The sequence below is a fragment of the Miscanthus floridulus genome, chromosome 9, assembly GCF_019320115.1.
Source record: "Miscanthus floridulus cultivar M001 chromosome 9, ASM1932011v1, whole genome shotgun sequence".
Classification (NCBI taxonomy): Eukaryota; Viridiplantae; Streptophyta; class Magnoliopsida; order Poales; family Poaceae; genus Miscanthus; species Miscanthus floridulus.
In genome coordinates, this window is record NC_089588.1 from 138566633 (window position 1) to 138582591 (window position 15959).

At 44.6% G+C, this 15959-nt stretch overlaps 2 protein-coding genes across 2 annotated transcripts; both read right to left on the minus strand.

Annotated features, from left to right (window-relative positions):
- Positions 1-2063: 2063 nt before the first annotated feature.
- LOC136483083 (nucleobase-ascorbate transporter 2-like) lies at positions 2064-5724 on the minus strand. The gene is made up of 9 exons (XM_066480192.1): positions 4981-5724; positions 4797-4893; positions 4129-4204; positions 3673-3917; positions 3492-3588; positions 2743-2829; positions 2577-2635; positions 2391-2482; positions 2064-2308 (listed from the first exon to the last, which is right to left on the minus strand). The coding sequence occupies exons 1-9, from the start codon at positions 5321-5323 to the stop codon at positions 2223-2225; spliced, it is 1182 nt and encodes a 393-aa protein (XP_066336289.1). The 5' UTR covers positions 5324-5724; the 3' UTR covers positions 2064-2222.
- Positions 5725-12431: 6707 nt separating this feature from the next.
- LOC136481075 (proline-rich receptor-like protein kinase PERK10) lies at positions 12432-15531 on the minus strand. Its single transcript, XM_066478453.1, has 3 exons — positions 15324-15531; positions 12890-12989; positions 12432-12798 (listed from the first exon to the last, which is right to left on the minus strand). Exons 1-3 carry the CDS (start codon positions 15529-15531, stop codon positions 12432-12434), a joined length of 675 nt encoding a protein of 224 aa, XP_066334550.1.
- Between the last annotated feature and the right edge of the window lie 428 nt (positions 15532-15959).

Here is a 15959-nt window from a genome sequence, read left to right on the forward strand (position 1 = left end):
AAATCTATAGCTACTTTCGTTTTAAAATAGATTTTGTGGTGGTCGGTTGCAGCTATATCTTTTTTTACAGGTTGGAGTCTGCTGCAGCTCTGTTAAGTCTACTTGGTGTCAAAGCATGAATCAGCGTGCTAGGTTTCATAATAGTTCTGTTAACAGCCTGGATTTTATGCTTCTGCTGTTGTTTAGGTCCGCAGCTCGTGCTTTCACCCTCCTTCATATTTTTCTGGCCGACGGTGGTGATGGGGCTGCGTTCTCGGTCGGTCGGAGGACCTAAATCGCAAACGGAGAAGACGGAGGATCTGCTGACGGCGCGTCATCTTTGCTGCCACAAGCAAGCAGGTGCAGGCCACCGTCATGGCCACTGCCAGCAGCAGTCAGCAGACAGTGAGTACCACTCGTTCGCTTCAGTTCCTGCAGATTACGAATTTTGTTTTCAGTCTGCTTTAGTACTACATTGACCTGATGTATGACTGCAACTCTGCAAGTGGAAGGATTATTAGAAGCTTCTGATTTTGTGATGTTCGATTGCTAGATCTGAGCACCATTGATTTTGTTATTCTGTGGTCTTTCACATAAAAATCATAGTCACCATGAAATGTTGTTAGCAAGTTTAATTGATGAAATTTGTTGTTTCATTTATCTAGACTAAACTGTCCACCTAAAAGTCATAGAATATTTTGTTATAATCTGGTATAAATAAATGTGTATTGTCATTGAGTTTCAGTACAATCGCAGAAGAAGGTAAGTCATGATGGAGTTGTGCATGAAAAATATATGTTCTGATCGAATTTGAATTTTTTTTAATGGAAAAATATTCTATAGGGGCGGTTCTAGATTGAACCGCCCCTACAAACAGATATTATAGGGACAGCTAGTACTACGGCCGCCCCTACAAATCGATCGATTTTGTAGAGGCGGTTGGTGTTATCAGCAAGCCCTATAAATCGATTTGTAGGGGCGGCTGATAACACCAGCCGCCTCTACAAATCGATTTGTAGGGGCAGTCTGGGAACCGCCCCTACAAATGCGTGATTTGTAGAGACGGTATGGTAGATGCGGCTGGCCGAGCCGCCTCTATAAACCATCGCCAGCCGCCCCTACAAATGCTTACTGTAGCAATGACACATTATTGTCTTATTTCAGGTTAGAAGCAAGCAAACCTATTTTTTATTGACAAGCATGAAAATATGCTCGCGCATTGCACGGGTCCTCTATTTCAACAAGATGTCACTATATGTACACTATTAATCAGATGATTTTTTAACAATGACAGTAGGCTTAAGTGAATCAAATTTTTGGGACTCAAATGGTTTCGAAGGAAAATATCATCAACTATGAAGTTGCTGATCTTTTCAAATACTATAATTTTAATATAAAGTTTGTCTTTGTCAAACTTGATTTGAAAAAATATAAATTTTATTGTGTTGCACATATTTTTATTTATAGGCGGGCCAAACACTACGTGTCCCGTTTCCAATACCTTATCACTACAGGAACTGTTGGCTTCCCCGAGTGCCAATTGCACTCGGGGAAGGCCCAGTTGCACTCGGGGAAGCCTTCCCCGAGTGCAACACTCGGGGAAGAGCCTCCGGCTAATCCTCCCACGGGAAAGGCGCCTTCCTCGAGTGTCGAAAATCGTGCACTCGGGGAAGGCTTTGCCGAGTGCCGTGCTGGCACTCGGGGAAGACTTGACGCCGTTGGCCGACGGCCGACGCCGTTTTCTTTTTTTTTCTTTTTTGATTTTCTTCCCCGAGTGCAACACTCGGGAAAGATTTTTCAATTTTTTTTTAAATACTCTTTGCCGAGTGCCGCAGCTCAGGCACTCGGCAAAGAAATTTGTTTTTTTTTAAAAAAAAATCCCTCTTTCCCGAGTGCCACAGCACAGGCACTCGGGGAAGCCACCTCTAAAATTCTTTTTTTTTTGTTTTTTGCTTTTCCATGTAAACAACAAAGCGCACACACACATATATATATATATATATATATATATATATATATATATATATATATATATATATATATATATATATATATATATCACAAACCACAAATCAACACCAATATGTCACAAACCACATTTATATATCACAAACGACCAAATTTGTCCGAAATCCACAATATATTACAAACCACACGTTCAAAAGTACCCTAAAAATATTACATAGTCCTCATTTATAACACCACATTTATAACAGAGATATTTTCTTTTGACATTTCAAATATTACATACCGACATAGCCAAACAATACACAGTATATAGCAGCAAACAGTGTGAATGGAATTGAGGCGAACAGCGCTCCGAATTTCCCTGAAACCACAAAATGAGTTGAGAACCAGAGAAAAATTGGTTCAGTGTCATTTTATTGACTGTACTGACAATAATATTTCACCTAGGATGGAGAAGAAGATCATGAAACCAGCGGAGATCTGAATGACTCTTCTGCTACCAATCCTGGTTGATCCTAGGAGACCGACGTTCTCCCTGTTAGGCAAAGTAATATACATGATGCCAGGCATGGCATGACACTGGAGATCTGGATGCAAACTTGTTGTGACAAATAAGCAGACACACTTACACAGAGACAGTAGCGCCGCTGGCAGTACCAAATAGCCCATCTAATAGCAGCCCGATTCCCTGATTTTTCACATGTCAGAAGACAGAAAATAAATATTAATCTTCTCATAGAGGAGTCACCAACAAGATAGTATCTCAATGTTTCTTAGTGTATGACAAGAACTGACCTGCCATCCAATTCCCCTGCTCAGGACAAATGGTGGTGGGGGCGTCGCACTTGCCAACCGGGCAGCAGCCTTAAATGCTCCGGTAGACTGCAATGCTCAAAATAGTCAGACAAATAAGTTCAGCACGATGTCAAGTAACTGCATTGTCTATGCTGCTAGAGATCACATGGAGTAATGGGATGTTGTGGCGCCTGGAACCATTTGCCCCCATCTGCTATTTCTATCTGTGCATTTGAGGGCTGGGGGAATGGTATCCACTAGTTTTTCTCATGCCCCATCTTTTCTTCTCTCTTACATTCTACAACAACACTATACTATAGTTCAGGTCTCCTTTGGCATCACAATAACTTGAATGTAAATATTCAGTCACATAGCATTCGACAACATTTCAAATTTAAATTTTTAGATGTCATAGTTCAAATAATTTGAATTTTCGCAAGTCATACTTTTTAAAACACTAAAACATAGTTGATATGATATGGATCTCGAGTTATTGGGTTAGTTGCAAGAAATACGACCGTACACTTTGTTTAAATATTTGATCCTTTATTTAAAAGTGAAAGCCACTTTGTCTACCCAAAAGCATACTGTCATGTAGGATTGCACAGATGGGAAACCCCTCAAACCTCCCCCAAATTTGAGAGAGAGATGGGTGCACAGATGAGTGCTATTAGATTGCTGTTTTGTACAATGAGGAGAGAAAACAGACGGGGAAGTGTTTTAAGGGGTTTCCTTGGAGATGCCCTTACCTCTACCAAGGACACCACCACAGCAGCCATCATGCCGAATGAATGATCTGCGCTGAAAGTCGGGGGACCCCATTGCAGTGGGTAGGGAACATCAAACCTGAGGAGATCAAACAAGTTCATTCCATAAGTGTGAAAGAATGAGATGAAAATAAAGCAATGGTTGAAGCATCAATCTACAGACCATGGCATGGTTGTGATGAGGTTTGCACGGTCAGTTCGGCAGTTGAGTTGGGTGACCTGCGAACTATGTTTGTATGCCCCACTCACAGTGAGGATGTGGGCATATAACCAGACAAGTGCGATGGAGATGAGCACTGAGAACCTCTCCAATATCGGAAAATGGCACACTTGTACGTGCTTCAGATATTGGGAAAGTGCCACAAACAGGACAAGCATCGGAAGACCAATCTCCACACACGTTCCAATCTAAGAACATCAAATCGACTAATGAGCTTCTGGGAAGAATACTGATATACACTACTATAATGCACATTTAGGCTACAGTCCTTCATAGTAACTGAATTAATATGATTTAAACGAACTTCTCTGAAGCTCCCACGTAAGAAACATATATTCTGACAGTACAAGCCACGTATTATTGATAATGATAAGAGCAAATTATTAGCTGAGCCTTTACCACTGGGAATCCTCTCTCGAAAAGACCAAGCCCCGCCAATGCAATAACTGGAACCATCCCAAGTGGGCTGAAGAACCTGCAACAGGAACACCAAAACAACATCTTACGATTCCTATCGTCAATTCAAAGGTTGCAGCCATGTCACACTGCTTTTGGCTAATTTCACCCATTGATTATCATATCGGCATATTTTCTTTTCCTGAATGTAAAGCCCAACACATATATCAAGCTAAAAGTTACACACATAAAGAAACAATGACTGTTAGAAATACACCTTGTATGGAAGTTGCAACACAAGTAACCAAACCAGTGGCAGGGCGGGGGCTGCGGGGGCGTGCAGATGACCATAAACCATAAACCATTTTTGAACATTTTACAGATGATATGTGCTGTAAACATACACTTGACATAGAAACAGTGGAGAAGAATATAGAACGTTTGCAGAAGACAATTGTTTTAAACACCAAATCAGTTAAGGTGTGGTCCAAAATATTGCATAATAAAGAGCATACATATGTATGCATGAATGTTTGCCTTGCACTTCAACATGGAGAAAATAGAATATGAACAATCAAACTTTTGTCACTATAATCAATATTCAGGTCTCAAGATTGCTAAACTGTCTACTGCATATGAAAAGTTTGAACTAGCATCAGCAGAAGGCAAACCTCGAGAAGCAAGAGCCCCACGACAGCGGGAGTTTGGATTTCGCCTTACGCTCGCGAGCCCAGCCGACGTCTTCTGCAATCCCTCCGCGAGAAAGCCCTGCGAAAGCAAGCAAGAATAAACACCGCGCGTTAGATTCCAAGAATCACAGACACACTCCATGCACAGACGCTAAAAACTACCAACGCCTTGAGCTGTCAACATGGCCACGATTACGCGCCTGGAAGCAAGCGGCGTCGATGAGTCCGAACGCGGCGATGTCGAGCCAGGCCTCCCAGCCGGAGGGCTGCTTCCTGCCGCGCGCGGCGGCGAAAGCGACGAGCAGCGCGGCGGCGGGGAGCAGGCGCAGCGCGGCGACGAAGAATGGACCCGTGCGGGGGATGACCCCCTTCATGGCCACCATAGCCGTGCCCCAGAAGAAGAAGGGCGACACCAGGGATGCCCACTCCCAGAGCTCCCTCCCCGCAGGGGATGAAGCCGTCACTCGGGGCCGGCCGCAGGGGCCGGGGAGGGGGCGCGACGGCCGCATGGACCTCGACGCGCAGGGACAGGGGCGCGCCGGCGGGGCCGCGCCGCCGTCTCGGGCTGCGGGGGCGAGCCGGCGGGGCCTGCGGGGGCTGTGGGGGCGCGCGGCGCGGGGGCTGCGGGGGCGCGCCGGCGGGGCCGCGCCGCCGTCTCGGGCTGCGGGGGCGCGCCGGCGAGGGCTGCGGGGGCGCGCGGCGCGGGGGCTGCGGGGGCGCGCCGGCGGGGTTGCGCCGCCGTCTCGGGCTGCGGGGGCGCGCCGGCGGGGCCTGCGGGGGCTGCGGGGGCGCGCGGCGCTGCGGTGGCGCTGGGCCGGCGAGCGGCGTGGCGGTGGCGCGGGCGCGGCGAGCGGCAGCGGCGGAGGGGGCTGGCGGCGGCGTGGTAGCGCGTACGGGCGGGCGACGTGCGGGTGTGGGGTGGCCGGTTAGGTTTAGATAAGGCCTGCTGGGCTTTTTTTTTTTTTTTGAAGTCTTCCTCGAGTGCCTCGTCCTGGCACTCGGGAAAGGGCATCTTCCTCTAGTGCTAGAGAAGGCACTCGGGGAAGAATTTTTGTTTTTTTTTGTTTTTTTTGCCTCATTTTTTTTGTGAGGCCTTCCCACATTATTTAAAACTTTCTGTTCAAATTTGGAACAATTTTGACTTTTTTTGATATATTTCATTAGTTTTTTTCGTTTCGTTAAATTTTTTTGCATACTTTGAATTTGAACGGCAGGTGCATGAAATAATGGAATTTGGTGATTCAAAAAATTATATTAATGATATTTGGTGTATGTTGAGGCCTTATCCAGGAACTCGCATGAAATGTCGAGCATCTTGTTGACGTAACATGACGAACAACTTGCGGGAAAAGTGTATTTAAATTATATAAAATCCGAACAAAGTCCGAAAATCACGAAACTTGTCTGGGCGTCGTGTTATCGTATGTAGAGACTATGATAAAAAATTAAGAAGGTTTTGAGCAAGTTGCGATGTTGGATGCCTAAAACCCAGACATCTCTGCATGTGATCACTTGTAGAGGCATGCGGGGATGTCTGGGTTTTAGGCATCTGACATCGCAACTTGTTCGAAATCTTCTCGATTTTTTATCATAGCCTCTACATGCGATAACACGACGCCCAGACAAGTTTCGTGATTTTTGGACTTCGTTCGGATTTTATATAATTTAAAAACACTTTTCCCGCAAGTTATTCGTCATGTTACGTCAACAAGATGCTCGACATTTCATGCGAGTTCCTGGATAAGGCCTCAACATACACCAAATATCATTAATATAATTTTTTGAATCACCAAATTCTATTATTTCATGCACCTGCAGTTCAAATTCGAAGTATGCAAAAAAATTCAACGAAACGAAAAAAACTAACGAAATATAACAAAAAAAGTTAAAATTGTCCCAAATTTGAACAGGGAGTTTTAAATAATGTGGGAAGGCCTCACAAAAAAATAAGGCAAAAAAAACAAAAAAAAACAAAAATTCTTCCCCGAGTGCCAGGGAAGACACTTGGGGAAGAGGCCCTTTCCCGAGTGCCAGGACAGGGCACTCGGGGAAGACAGCCTCTTCCCCGAGTGCCCTGCTCTGGCACTCGGGAAAGGGACTCTTCCCCGAGTGCCAGGAAAGGCACTCGGGAAAGATTTTTTTTCTTTTAAGTTTTAACGGCATGGGGGGGTGAACCGTCAAGTAACAGGTTTCTTTGCCGAGTGCCGATCTTCCCCGAGTGTTGCACTCGGGGAAGAGGGCCTTTGCCGAGTGCTGCTCTTTACCGAGTGCCAGGATCTCTTCGGCACTCGGGAAAGCCTCTCTTCCCCGAGTGCAATTCTTCCCCGAGTGCAACACTCGGGGAAGATTATCTTTCCCGAGTGCCCGATTTTTGGCACTCGGGGAAGCCAGAGACACTCGGGGAATTTTGCCTCTCCCGTAGTGTATGGAGTAGCTTTGCCAGGAATGTATGCTTCCTCTCCCGACTCCTCTTCCTCTCCAACTCTTCCTTAGCCGATAAAACATTCCAAGGGGTCAGAGCGGATTTTTTTTTTAATTTTAGCACTTTTTAAAAACTAATTTTAAATCTAACACGGTCGGTTTTTTTTTAAAAAAAACTAACACTTTTGGCCGCGCCTATTGCCCTGGCGCGGCCAAATGCCTGTGCCGCGCCATGCATGGTGGCACGGCAGGGGCTGATGTGGCGGCGACCGGAATCGCTGATCGCTGATGGGGCAGGGCCTGTCGCGCCACCGATCTTGGCGCAGCACTGCCGCGCCCTGATCCATGGCGTGGCAGAGCCGAATAAATATCGCGAGCTAGCCCCCCGTCCGCACCTGCCCGCCTGCCCGCCACCAGCCGCCCGCCGACCGCCAGCGCCCGCACGCGGCCGCGCCCGCCCACGCCGCGCCTGCCCGTGCACGCGCCGACCGCGCCACGAACGCCGGCGCGTCTAGGCCGCCTGCTCCTAAGGTACGATTTCATGTTATTTTGATTATTATTGTTTTAGGATAATTAGTGATTTAGGATAATTAGTAATATAGGATAGTTAGGGTTTTAGGATAGTTAGGTTAGTGAATATAGGATAATTAGTAATATAGGATTGTTATTGATTTATGATAGTTAGTGATTTACGATAGTTAGTGATTTAGGATAGTTAGGTTAGTGAATTTGTTTATGATTTACTTAGGTAGTTTTTAGGTTTGAGGTTAGGATTTTGGGTTTAGGGATTGATTAGGTATTTATTATTTAGTTTATAGTTAGTTATTTAGTTTGGGATTTTGGGTATAGATACTAGTTTACAAATGTCGGTACTTACTAGTGCGTGATACGTCGATTTTGATGACTTCATGAAGTTTCGTCAAATGCGTATATTCCTAGTGAAGTTGTTTATGTTACTAGTGCGTGATATGTCTGTTAATTTTACTTTGAATATATACATGTGCTTTCATATTACATAACAAGTAGTTCAAATTTTGTAATGCTACATAATGTTAATTTGAATTTTGTTAATTTGAAAACTCTATCCTTTGTTTATCAATTTGTAACAGGATGGCCCTCCCCACGCAGCACCCGTTGTACCCCATTTTTGAGGTGGTGTACGACGACCAGCACCGATAATACATCTTGAGTGACAACGACGCAGAGGTGGCCTTGCCTCCTTTGAGGCCCCGCACGCACACCAGGGCGCACCAGTGGGACGAGCGTTACGTGCCATACATATGGCGTGCCGGTTTTCTCGAGCTTGTCCGTGTTGTCAACCACGGTCTTTCGCTCCTTGACTATAACACCCCAAAATTTGCCACTTTCGAAAATAGAGTTAAAATGATTTATTTATGAATTATCGTGCACATGGAAACATAGGAAAATAAAAATTTTCATTAATTTAAAATTTATCATAAGGTAGAAGCGTGTTTGTTGCATTCATGCCGGTCGCACCTCGTGTTTCTATGTCCAAAATGTGTGTTCTTTTTTATACGTTTAGTAGACGAATATCTATCTCTAGGAATTTTCCAGCTTCTTTCTAGAATGTAATTCATACCTCCTTCACCTTAATCTTTATGTTCCAAGTTCCCAAAAATTTTTTTATGAGCTCCGAATACTTTATTTGGGTTCATCATGTTCCAAAGTGTCTGAGAATTTTTCCCAAATTTTCAGAGGCCTCGGAGTATTTTTCACAGCTTAAATAATAATTCTAGACTTTTCTAGAATTATTTTATCCATGAAATTAATTAATTCCAAAAATAATAAATCTCTAATTTTTTCCAACGCTCAAAGCCTATGTACAATAATCCTAATAAATCATGAAGGCCCATGCATTTATTTACTAATGGGCTTTAATGTTTATTTAGGTCATTAGTGCAGGTGGATGGTGCAACGTCAATTAATACCATATCGCTAGTTGACATAGATGTGGGGAGTTTTTCTTCCTATATATATCAACCAACCCCTTAGGCAAAGCACACCAAAGCTATCTTAAGAGGAGCCCCTAGTTTGGGAAATCTCTCGTGTAGTAAATTAGATTTTTGTCCTCCTCTCGCTATCGCAGTTGTCGACACCGCCGGCTTGTCCTAGCCCCGCGCTGCCCCTGGTTTTGGATCTCGCCGAGCTCAGAAGCACACCCGCCGCTATTGTTGACGCCATCTGCCGCCTTTCCGTCCTCTGCAACCGGCTACCGATCCACGGCCAGGAGAGCAGAGGAGTCCTTCTACGTGAAGCACCATCTTCTTGTCCAAATTGAGCACGTCAGCGCTATTCTTCGCCGACTGATGGATTGATGGTGAGCACATCTATGGAACCCCATCTTGCTCTCTGCCTTGTTCGTAGTTCCATGCGTTGTCGCCTCCGTGGAACTGGCCATGAAAACGTGTAACTTTCTGTCGTTGCCAGCACTCGCAAGCAAACAACTACGTCGTTCCCTGGAGCCAGGCATGCTAAGCATGTGTCTGCAGTTCATGCAAGACCGAGAAAGCACGTACGTGATCAAGTCAGCTGCATCTTGTAATAATAAATGGTATGCCACATTATTTAATCGGCTAAATACTTTGCTGATGTGACGCCTACATTATCCTTGCATAGTAATTCAACATTTAATCTTGTATAAATAAAATTTCATCAAGTCGTTTCTGGGTCTAATTCTGAAGCTCTTCAAATATCATGTCGGGTGTTCACATTGCTTTAATAGAATTTAAGTAATTAGGCTGCAGTTCAGTTTTCTTTACAAATAAATCTCTGTTCAAATAGTACAATGCTTTTCTGCATGATTCTTGCGTTCCAATGATCTTAGCGACGGTTAACATGGCAAATAATATGAATTCTATAAGTTAAATATTAATATAATTAATGTTTATGCAATGAGATTTATAAATAAAATATAATTAGTTATCTTGGTTTTCTAATTCAGAATACAAATTGACTTAATATGATATTTCTCTGGAATATTCTATACATACTTTTATATAATTAAAATAAATGAAGCTTGCAGTTTTCTTTTTCTCCTTTAAGAATAATCTTTTGGTAATCATTTCTTTGGCATCGTAACTACAGTTAGCGTGCCTCTCGCGTCTGTATGTTCGTAGCGAGACGTAGATTCATTTCATTACTTTTCATCTTGATTTTATATTTGGTGTACTATTCTAATTTAGATCTATTGTTTGCTTCGTGTCACTAGTAAAAAAAGGGCTTCTATTCCCGGCTACCAACCCCCTTTATTCCCGGTTACGCAGCCGGGAATAGGAGTTCGGGAATAAAGGGTTAGTAGCTAGAAATAGAAGTGGACCTTTAGTCCCGGTTGGTGATACCAACCCGGACTAAAAAGGTAGCCACGCCAGCGCCTGGGCTAGCCCCTTTATTCCCGGTTGGTATTACCAACCGGGACTAAAGGGTCTTTTTTTTCATTTCCTACTTATTTCAATTGATGATTCTTTTTTGTTTTAATTTGGTTTTCGAATACGCATTATTCGCTGCAAAGTAATATACGTATACGCACGAATACTGTAAAGTTTTCGCTCGATCAATGCACGCAAGCAACACAAGTAAAAGTAAACTAAAACATAATATTACATTTCATCGTCACATGTAAAGTTTGCATTAATTGTACATTTCATCATCACATGTTCTTTGGATCAATATGAAATTTGGCTTTCATCATCACATATTTGGGTCATAGTAAAACTCGCCGCCGGGAGTTAAGACCTGATCATTCAGAAATCCACCTATTGTCTCTTGGATTGCTTTGAGATGGTGTGTGTCCAGGGTTTTTTCCTTCAACCAACGAGTCTTCAATTTGAGATATGAGATACAGAAAAAGTATATTAGTATATATATATACATGTATCAAGAATAATGATAAATAAATTATATCTATCACGAATATATATATATAAATATATGTATGAAGAATATATATATATATATATATATGTACACTTACCCTTTTTTGCTCTAGACTAGTTCTTTTTGAGCACACTCTCATGAACTCACAAACATAGTATCCACGGAGATTGGTCCCCTGGGGCTGCAGCAGAACCCACTTTACGAGAAAAAGATTCGTCATCATCTGAGCATAGGGAAATTGAACTAAGGTAGGTATATAGTACTTACTTTGTATATCACTACTTTCAATGGCACTTTGCGTTTCATATGATGTTCCTGACAGACCTTTTCCCAACAACTACCAAATAACATAAAAAATATTTGGACCATTAATTTGCATGCAGAGAGACTGGAATAGTTTTGCTAGTGAGACTGCAATTACCTCTGAATAATATCTATCATCTCTTGGAACTCTTTTTGCTCTTTTCTCATCGAGTCCCAGATGCCTAGAAGACCTTTCTCCAGATCGAGTTCCATCAATATCCAGTGTTCACTGCCATGTCCATTAACACTCATTAATTAGCTAACAGGTATAGTGAACATATATATATGGATACACGATCGTCGACATTATGAAAACTTACCTGAAGTTGTAGGGGAAGAGTATACATTTCTTGTCACGTTGCTTCTCTAAGAACATCTTGATATTGGCCTCCGTTTTTGCTTTCTATGTTGGTTGGGGTTTAGGGTTTTTGAATACGATATGTGGATCAATGAAACCAATATCAGTACACCCTCTCTTTTTGCACTCTCCCATCTCAAACCTGCATCATATATATAGAGTGAGGATAATAAACACAGACATGTACGTACGTAGCGACTTATTATTAATTAGTAGAAAGAATCACTTACAAACAATAGCAGCTGATGAGAGTCTTGTCGAGAGAGTTCCGGTGGACTAGTTGGTGTAATTCAGCAACCTCAATGTACATAACGTCATCACCACAGAACCAATGGTCGTCTTTGATTCTGACAGAAATATAGAACTCTTTCCGGTGACACGCATATCTATGTTTGAGCCATATTCATTAGCAATAACTAGAGGAGGGACTGATTGCAATTCTTGTTCTTCGAGTTGTGCAATAGTTTTCCCTGCTTTAGCAGCTTTCTTGATTATCTTGCTAAGAGTGCGGTCAAAGTCTGATGATGGCGAGGGCTTACGAGCTTGCCGCCTCTTTTTCTGCTCAGCTTCCACCATCCGCCTTAGTTTAGCTGGAGGTAGGTGGAAGTGCTTCTGCTCCTGCTGCTTCCTCTTCCCTATGCCTAAGAAGAATGCTTCGACGGTTTTTTAACCGCATCATCTAACTCCTCTTTACTCATTTCACCAGGCAATTTCTGTGGAATTGGCCTTGGTTTCACGGGGGCCTTCTTGGTCGTCTTCGCCGGCGGGGCAGATGGCTTATTTGTTTGTAGCCGTCTTCCCTGGTTCATAGGAGGAGGTGGGGGAACAGGCGTTGGAGACCTTCGAGGCGGCATTGGGGAACGCCTTGGAGGCGGTGGCGGCGGCGATGGAGACCGTCTTGGAGATGGTGGGGATGCAGCCATGTCTTCTACCCCATCATAACCGCCGCCCGGAGCACTATGCTGGTCTGGTGATTGTACTATTGGACTTAGGTTGGGGGAGGCCCTGCTGTGTGCGTATAGAAGACAATGAGTCAATTGTTATTTAAGAGGCAATATAAAATTAATAAAAAAATTATTTCGTTCACTTTCATCCGTACCTATTGTGCGGCAACGGCTTCCCGGGAATATTGATGTAGCGCTTGCGCCATGCAATGAATGACTTCTCTGCTTCTCCCACGGTCTTCTCCCCATCACCTCCTTGAATGTCAAGAGGCACATCGCTAAAACCTTCAATAGCTTTATCCACCGAGACGGTAGCATATCCAGCTGGTACTACTGCCCCATGGATTCTTGGTGTCTTGGTACGGTCGATAGGGTTTACAACACCAATAGCCACCTTCACTGTGCCATTATCTTTTGGAATGTGCAGCTCACATGATGTAAAAGGTTCAGTGACGTCATCCATGGGGAAGCGCAGCTCTGCATCTTTTATGGCATCAGGCAGCTCCGTAGAAGCACAACTGCTTCTCAACTGATCGGGGGGGGGGGGGGCAATGTTGATTCTCGGAGCTGTTGTAATCTCGTGGGCACTCAATTGTATTTGCACTTGCCTTGCGACTTCCTCTTGTATTTTCGCTTGCATTTCTTTTTCTCGCCTTTTGTGATTCAAGCACCGCTTCCCATGACTCAATAACATATTGCTACAAGATGCGGATCCTCTCTGCCTCCTCATCCTTCCATCTCTGGCGGCTTCTGTACGAATCGATCCATTCAGGGAAACCTTGCACCCACAGAACGGCCCCTTTGCCTCTAGTTCATCCACAATGCTCAGCAGTCCCGATGGAATGTGTCAGTTCATCTTTCTCTCTGCTGGGCCGGAATAGTCCACTATCTCTAGCTTTTACAATTTGAATCAACCTTTCTGTTGCTCTTTCGAGTTTTGTGCCATGGATGAGCTTCCCGATGACTGGGTCCAATCCTCCCCCATGACCTAAAAACCAACGCTTTGTGCGTTCAGGCCATAGTGCTGATTCAGGTACGACCCCCTTGGCAATAAGGTCTGCTTCCATTTTTTGCCACTTGGGAACGGAAGTCGCGTAGCCACCTGATCCCATGTTATGGTGGTATTGCTTTTGTTTGGAATTCTCTTGGTTCCTTCTCGCCCATTCCGCACCCTCTTCTGATGTCTTGTACTGTACAAATTCCTCCCAGTAGGGCCTTGCCTTCGCGATTGGGCCCTTATCGTTCCAATTTGGAGTCTTGTTCTTTTTGACGTATGATTTGTACAGCTGCTTCTTCCAAGATTGGAATTGGGTGGCCATCTTCTTCATTGTCCAGTGCCTAACTCGCTCCGTCAACCTTTCGTGGGTGATGTCTTCATGATAATCATCTGTTTGGAGCGTGAAATGTGCAAGAACATCTTGCCAAATCAGCTCCTTGTCCTTATCAGAGACATAACTAATATGAGGAGCATTGTTATTTTTTTTGCATTCACGGGCATTGATCGGGAGCTTGTCCCTTACAAGGTACCCACAGTGGTACATGAATTTATGTGCATATTGTTCTAGTGGTTCGCCTGTAGCCACGTTGAATTCTGAGATGATGTAGCGGCCTTCCAACGGCCTTTTGGCCCCTCGAACATTCTTTGTGTTCCCCGTCGTCGTCGTCGATCTAGACGGCTATGTACGCATAGAAACACAAAAAGTATTAGAAAACGAAGGTCAATCCAGTGGGCTACATGTATGCATAATAAATAAATGAGCTAGATATTGAGAAATATATACCTCGCCGGAATTATCTTCATGAACAACTTCCTCAACAATATGATCGAGATTCAAGTATTGACTCCCGTCGTCTTCCTGCTGGTCATTATCAACATCGGCACAATGTTCAGTGCCAGTGTTGATAATATCCATCATTTCCGCCTCCAGGTCATCGTCTCTCGGGTCGGCCATAGAGAGCCTAAACAATTATAAAACAATAATTATGCAATTAGGGTTTCATAGACATTTCATACACATTTCGGGGCGGTGGTGCCTGTGCGGGGCGGTCGGCCAGGGTCGGTGGCCGGGGAGGGTTTAGGGTGGTTTAGGGTTTAGGGTTTAGGGTATAGGCCACATGGTATCAGAATATAACATAATTGATTTTTTTTCCTAAGGAAAAATTATACATGTATACATTAATTGATATATATATACAAACATTAATTTCATACATATATACATTAATTGATATATATATACACATTTCATACATACATAATTTCATACATATATACATTAATTGATATATATATATATACACATTTCATACATATATAATTTCATACATATATACATTAATACACATTTCATCAATATAATTCATAAATATAATAAATATAATATATATATACCGGCGGTTTAGAATTAATGGAGTGTTGGCGACGGGCGGTGGTGGACAGCGGCGCTGGATCGAGGCACGGGGGCTCCTGGCCGGGCGCGGCGTCGTCGGGGCTACTCCGGCGAGGTGTGGGTGGGAGTCGGGATGCCCTCCGGTGAGGAAGAAGGCGCGGTGTCGGGCCGGGGTGGCCCAAGCGAAATCGGCGGCGACGTGGCGCGCGCGCGGCGTCGGGGGCAGCCAGGGGCTCCTCCTTGAGGGGCGCGGCGTCGGGGCTACTCCGGCGAGGTGGGTGGGCGTCGGGGTGCCCTCCTGTGAGGAAGGCGGCGTCGGGGGTGGCCGGGAAGGCGAAATCAGCGGTGGCGTGGTGCGCGCGTGGCATCAGGGGCTGCCGGGGGCTCCTCGGTGAGGGGCGCGGCATCGGGGCTGCTCCGGCGAGGTGGGCGAGCCTCGAGGTGCCCTCCGGTGAGGAAGGCTGCGTCGGGGGTGGCCGGGGAGGCGAATCAGCAGTGGCGGAGCTCTGGGGACGCGCTGAAGACGAAGACGATCGATGAGGAGGAAGAGAGAAGGGAGGCGATGGTATATAGGAGAGGGACCTTTAGTCCCGGCTCTATCCACCGCCCAGGACTAAAGCACCTTTAGTCCCGGCTCCTGCCACCAGCCGGGACTAAAGGGGGGACCTTTAGTCCTGGCTGTTGGAAGGAGTGGGGACTAAAGGATTTTTTAGCAGGCCGCCAAATGCAGCCCACCTTTAGTCCCAGCTGGTGGCAGGAGCCGGGACTAAAGGTGGACTACATTTTCATTTTTCGCCAACATTTAAGCATATTAGTTTATTTTATATATGTTTTG

Bases quoted from the DNA above. Each gene is read 5' to 3' on its own strand.
- LOC136483083 (XM_066480192.1), bottom strand. From the start codon at position 5,323: ATGCGGCCGTCGCGCCCCCTCCCCGGCCCCTGCGGCCGGCCCCGAGTG. The intron at 2,636-2,742 runs GTCAGTTCTTGT...GTGAAAAATCAG, and splicing joins GCAGGGGAATTGGATGGCAG to GGAATCGGGCTGCTATTAGA. The intron at 2,309-2,390 runs GTGAAATATTAT...TTGTGGTTTCAG, and splicing joins GATCTTCTTCTCCATCCTAG to GGAAATTCGGAGCGCTGTTC.
- LOC136481075 (XM_066478453.1), bottom strand. From the start codon at position 15,531: ATGCCGCGCCCCTCACCGAGGAGCCCCCGGCAGCCCCTGATGCCACGC. The intron at 12,990-15,323 runs GTCGCCGCCGAT...TTGACATTCAAG, and splicing joins CGACGCCGCGCGCGCGCCAC to GAGGTGATGGGGAGAAGACC. The intron at 12,799-12,889 runs GTACGGATGAAA...ATACGCACACAG, and splicing joins AAGCCGTTGCCGCACAATAG to CAGGGCCTCCCCCAACCTAA.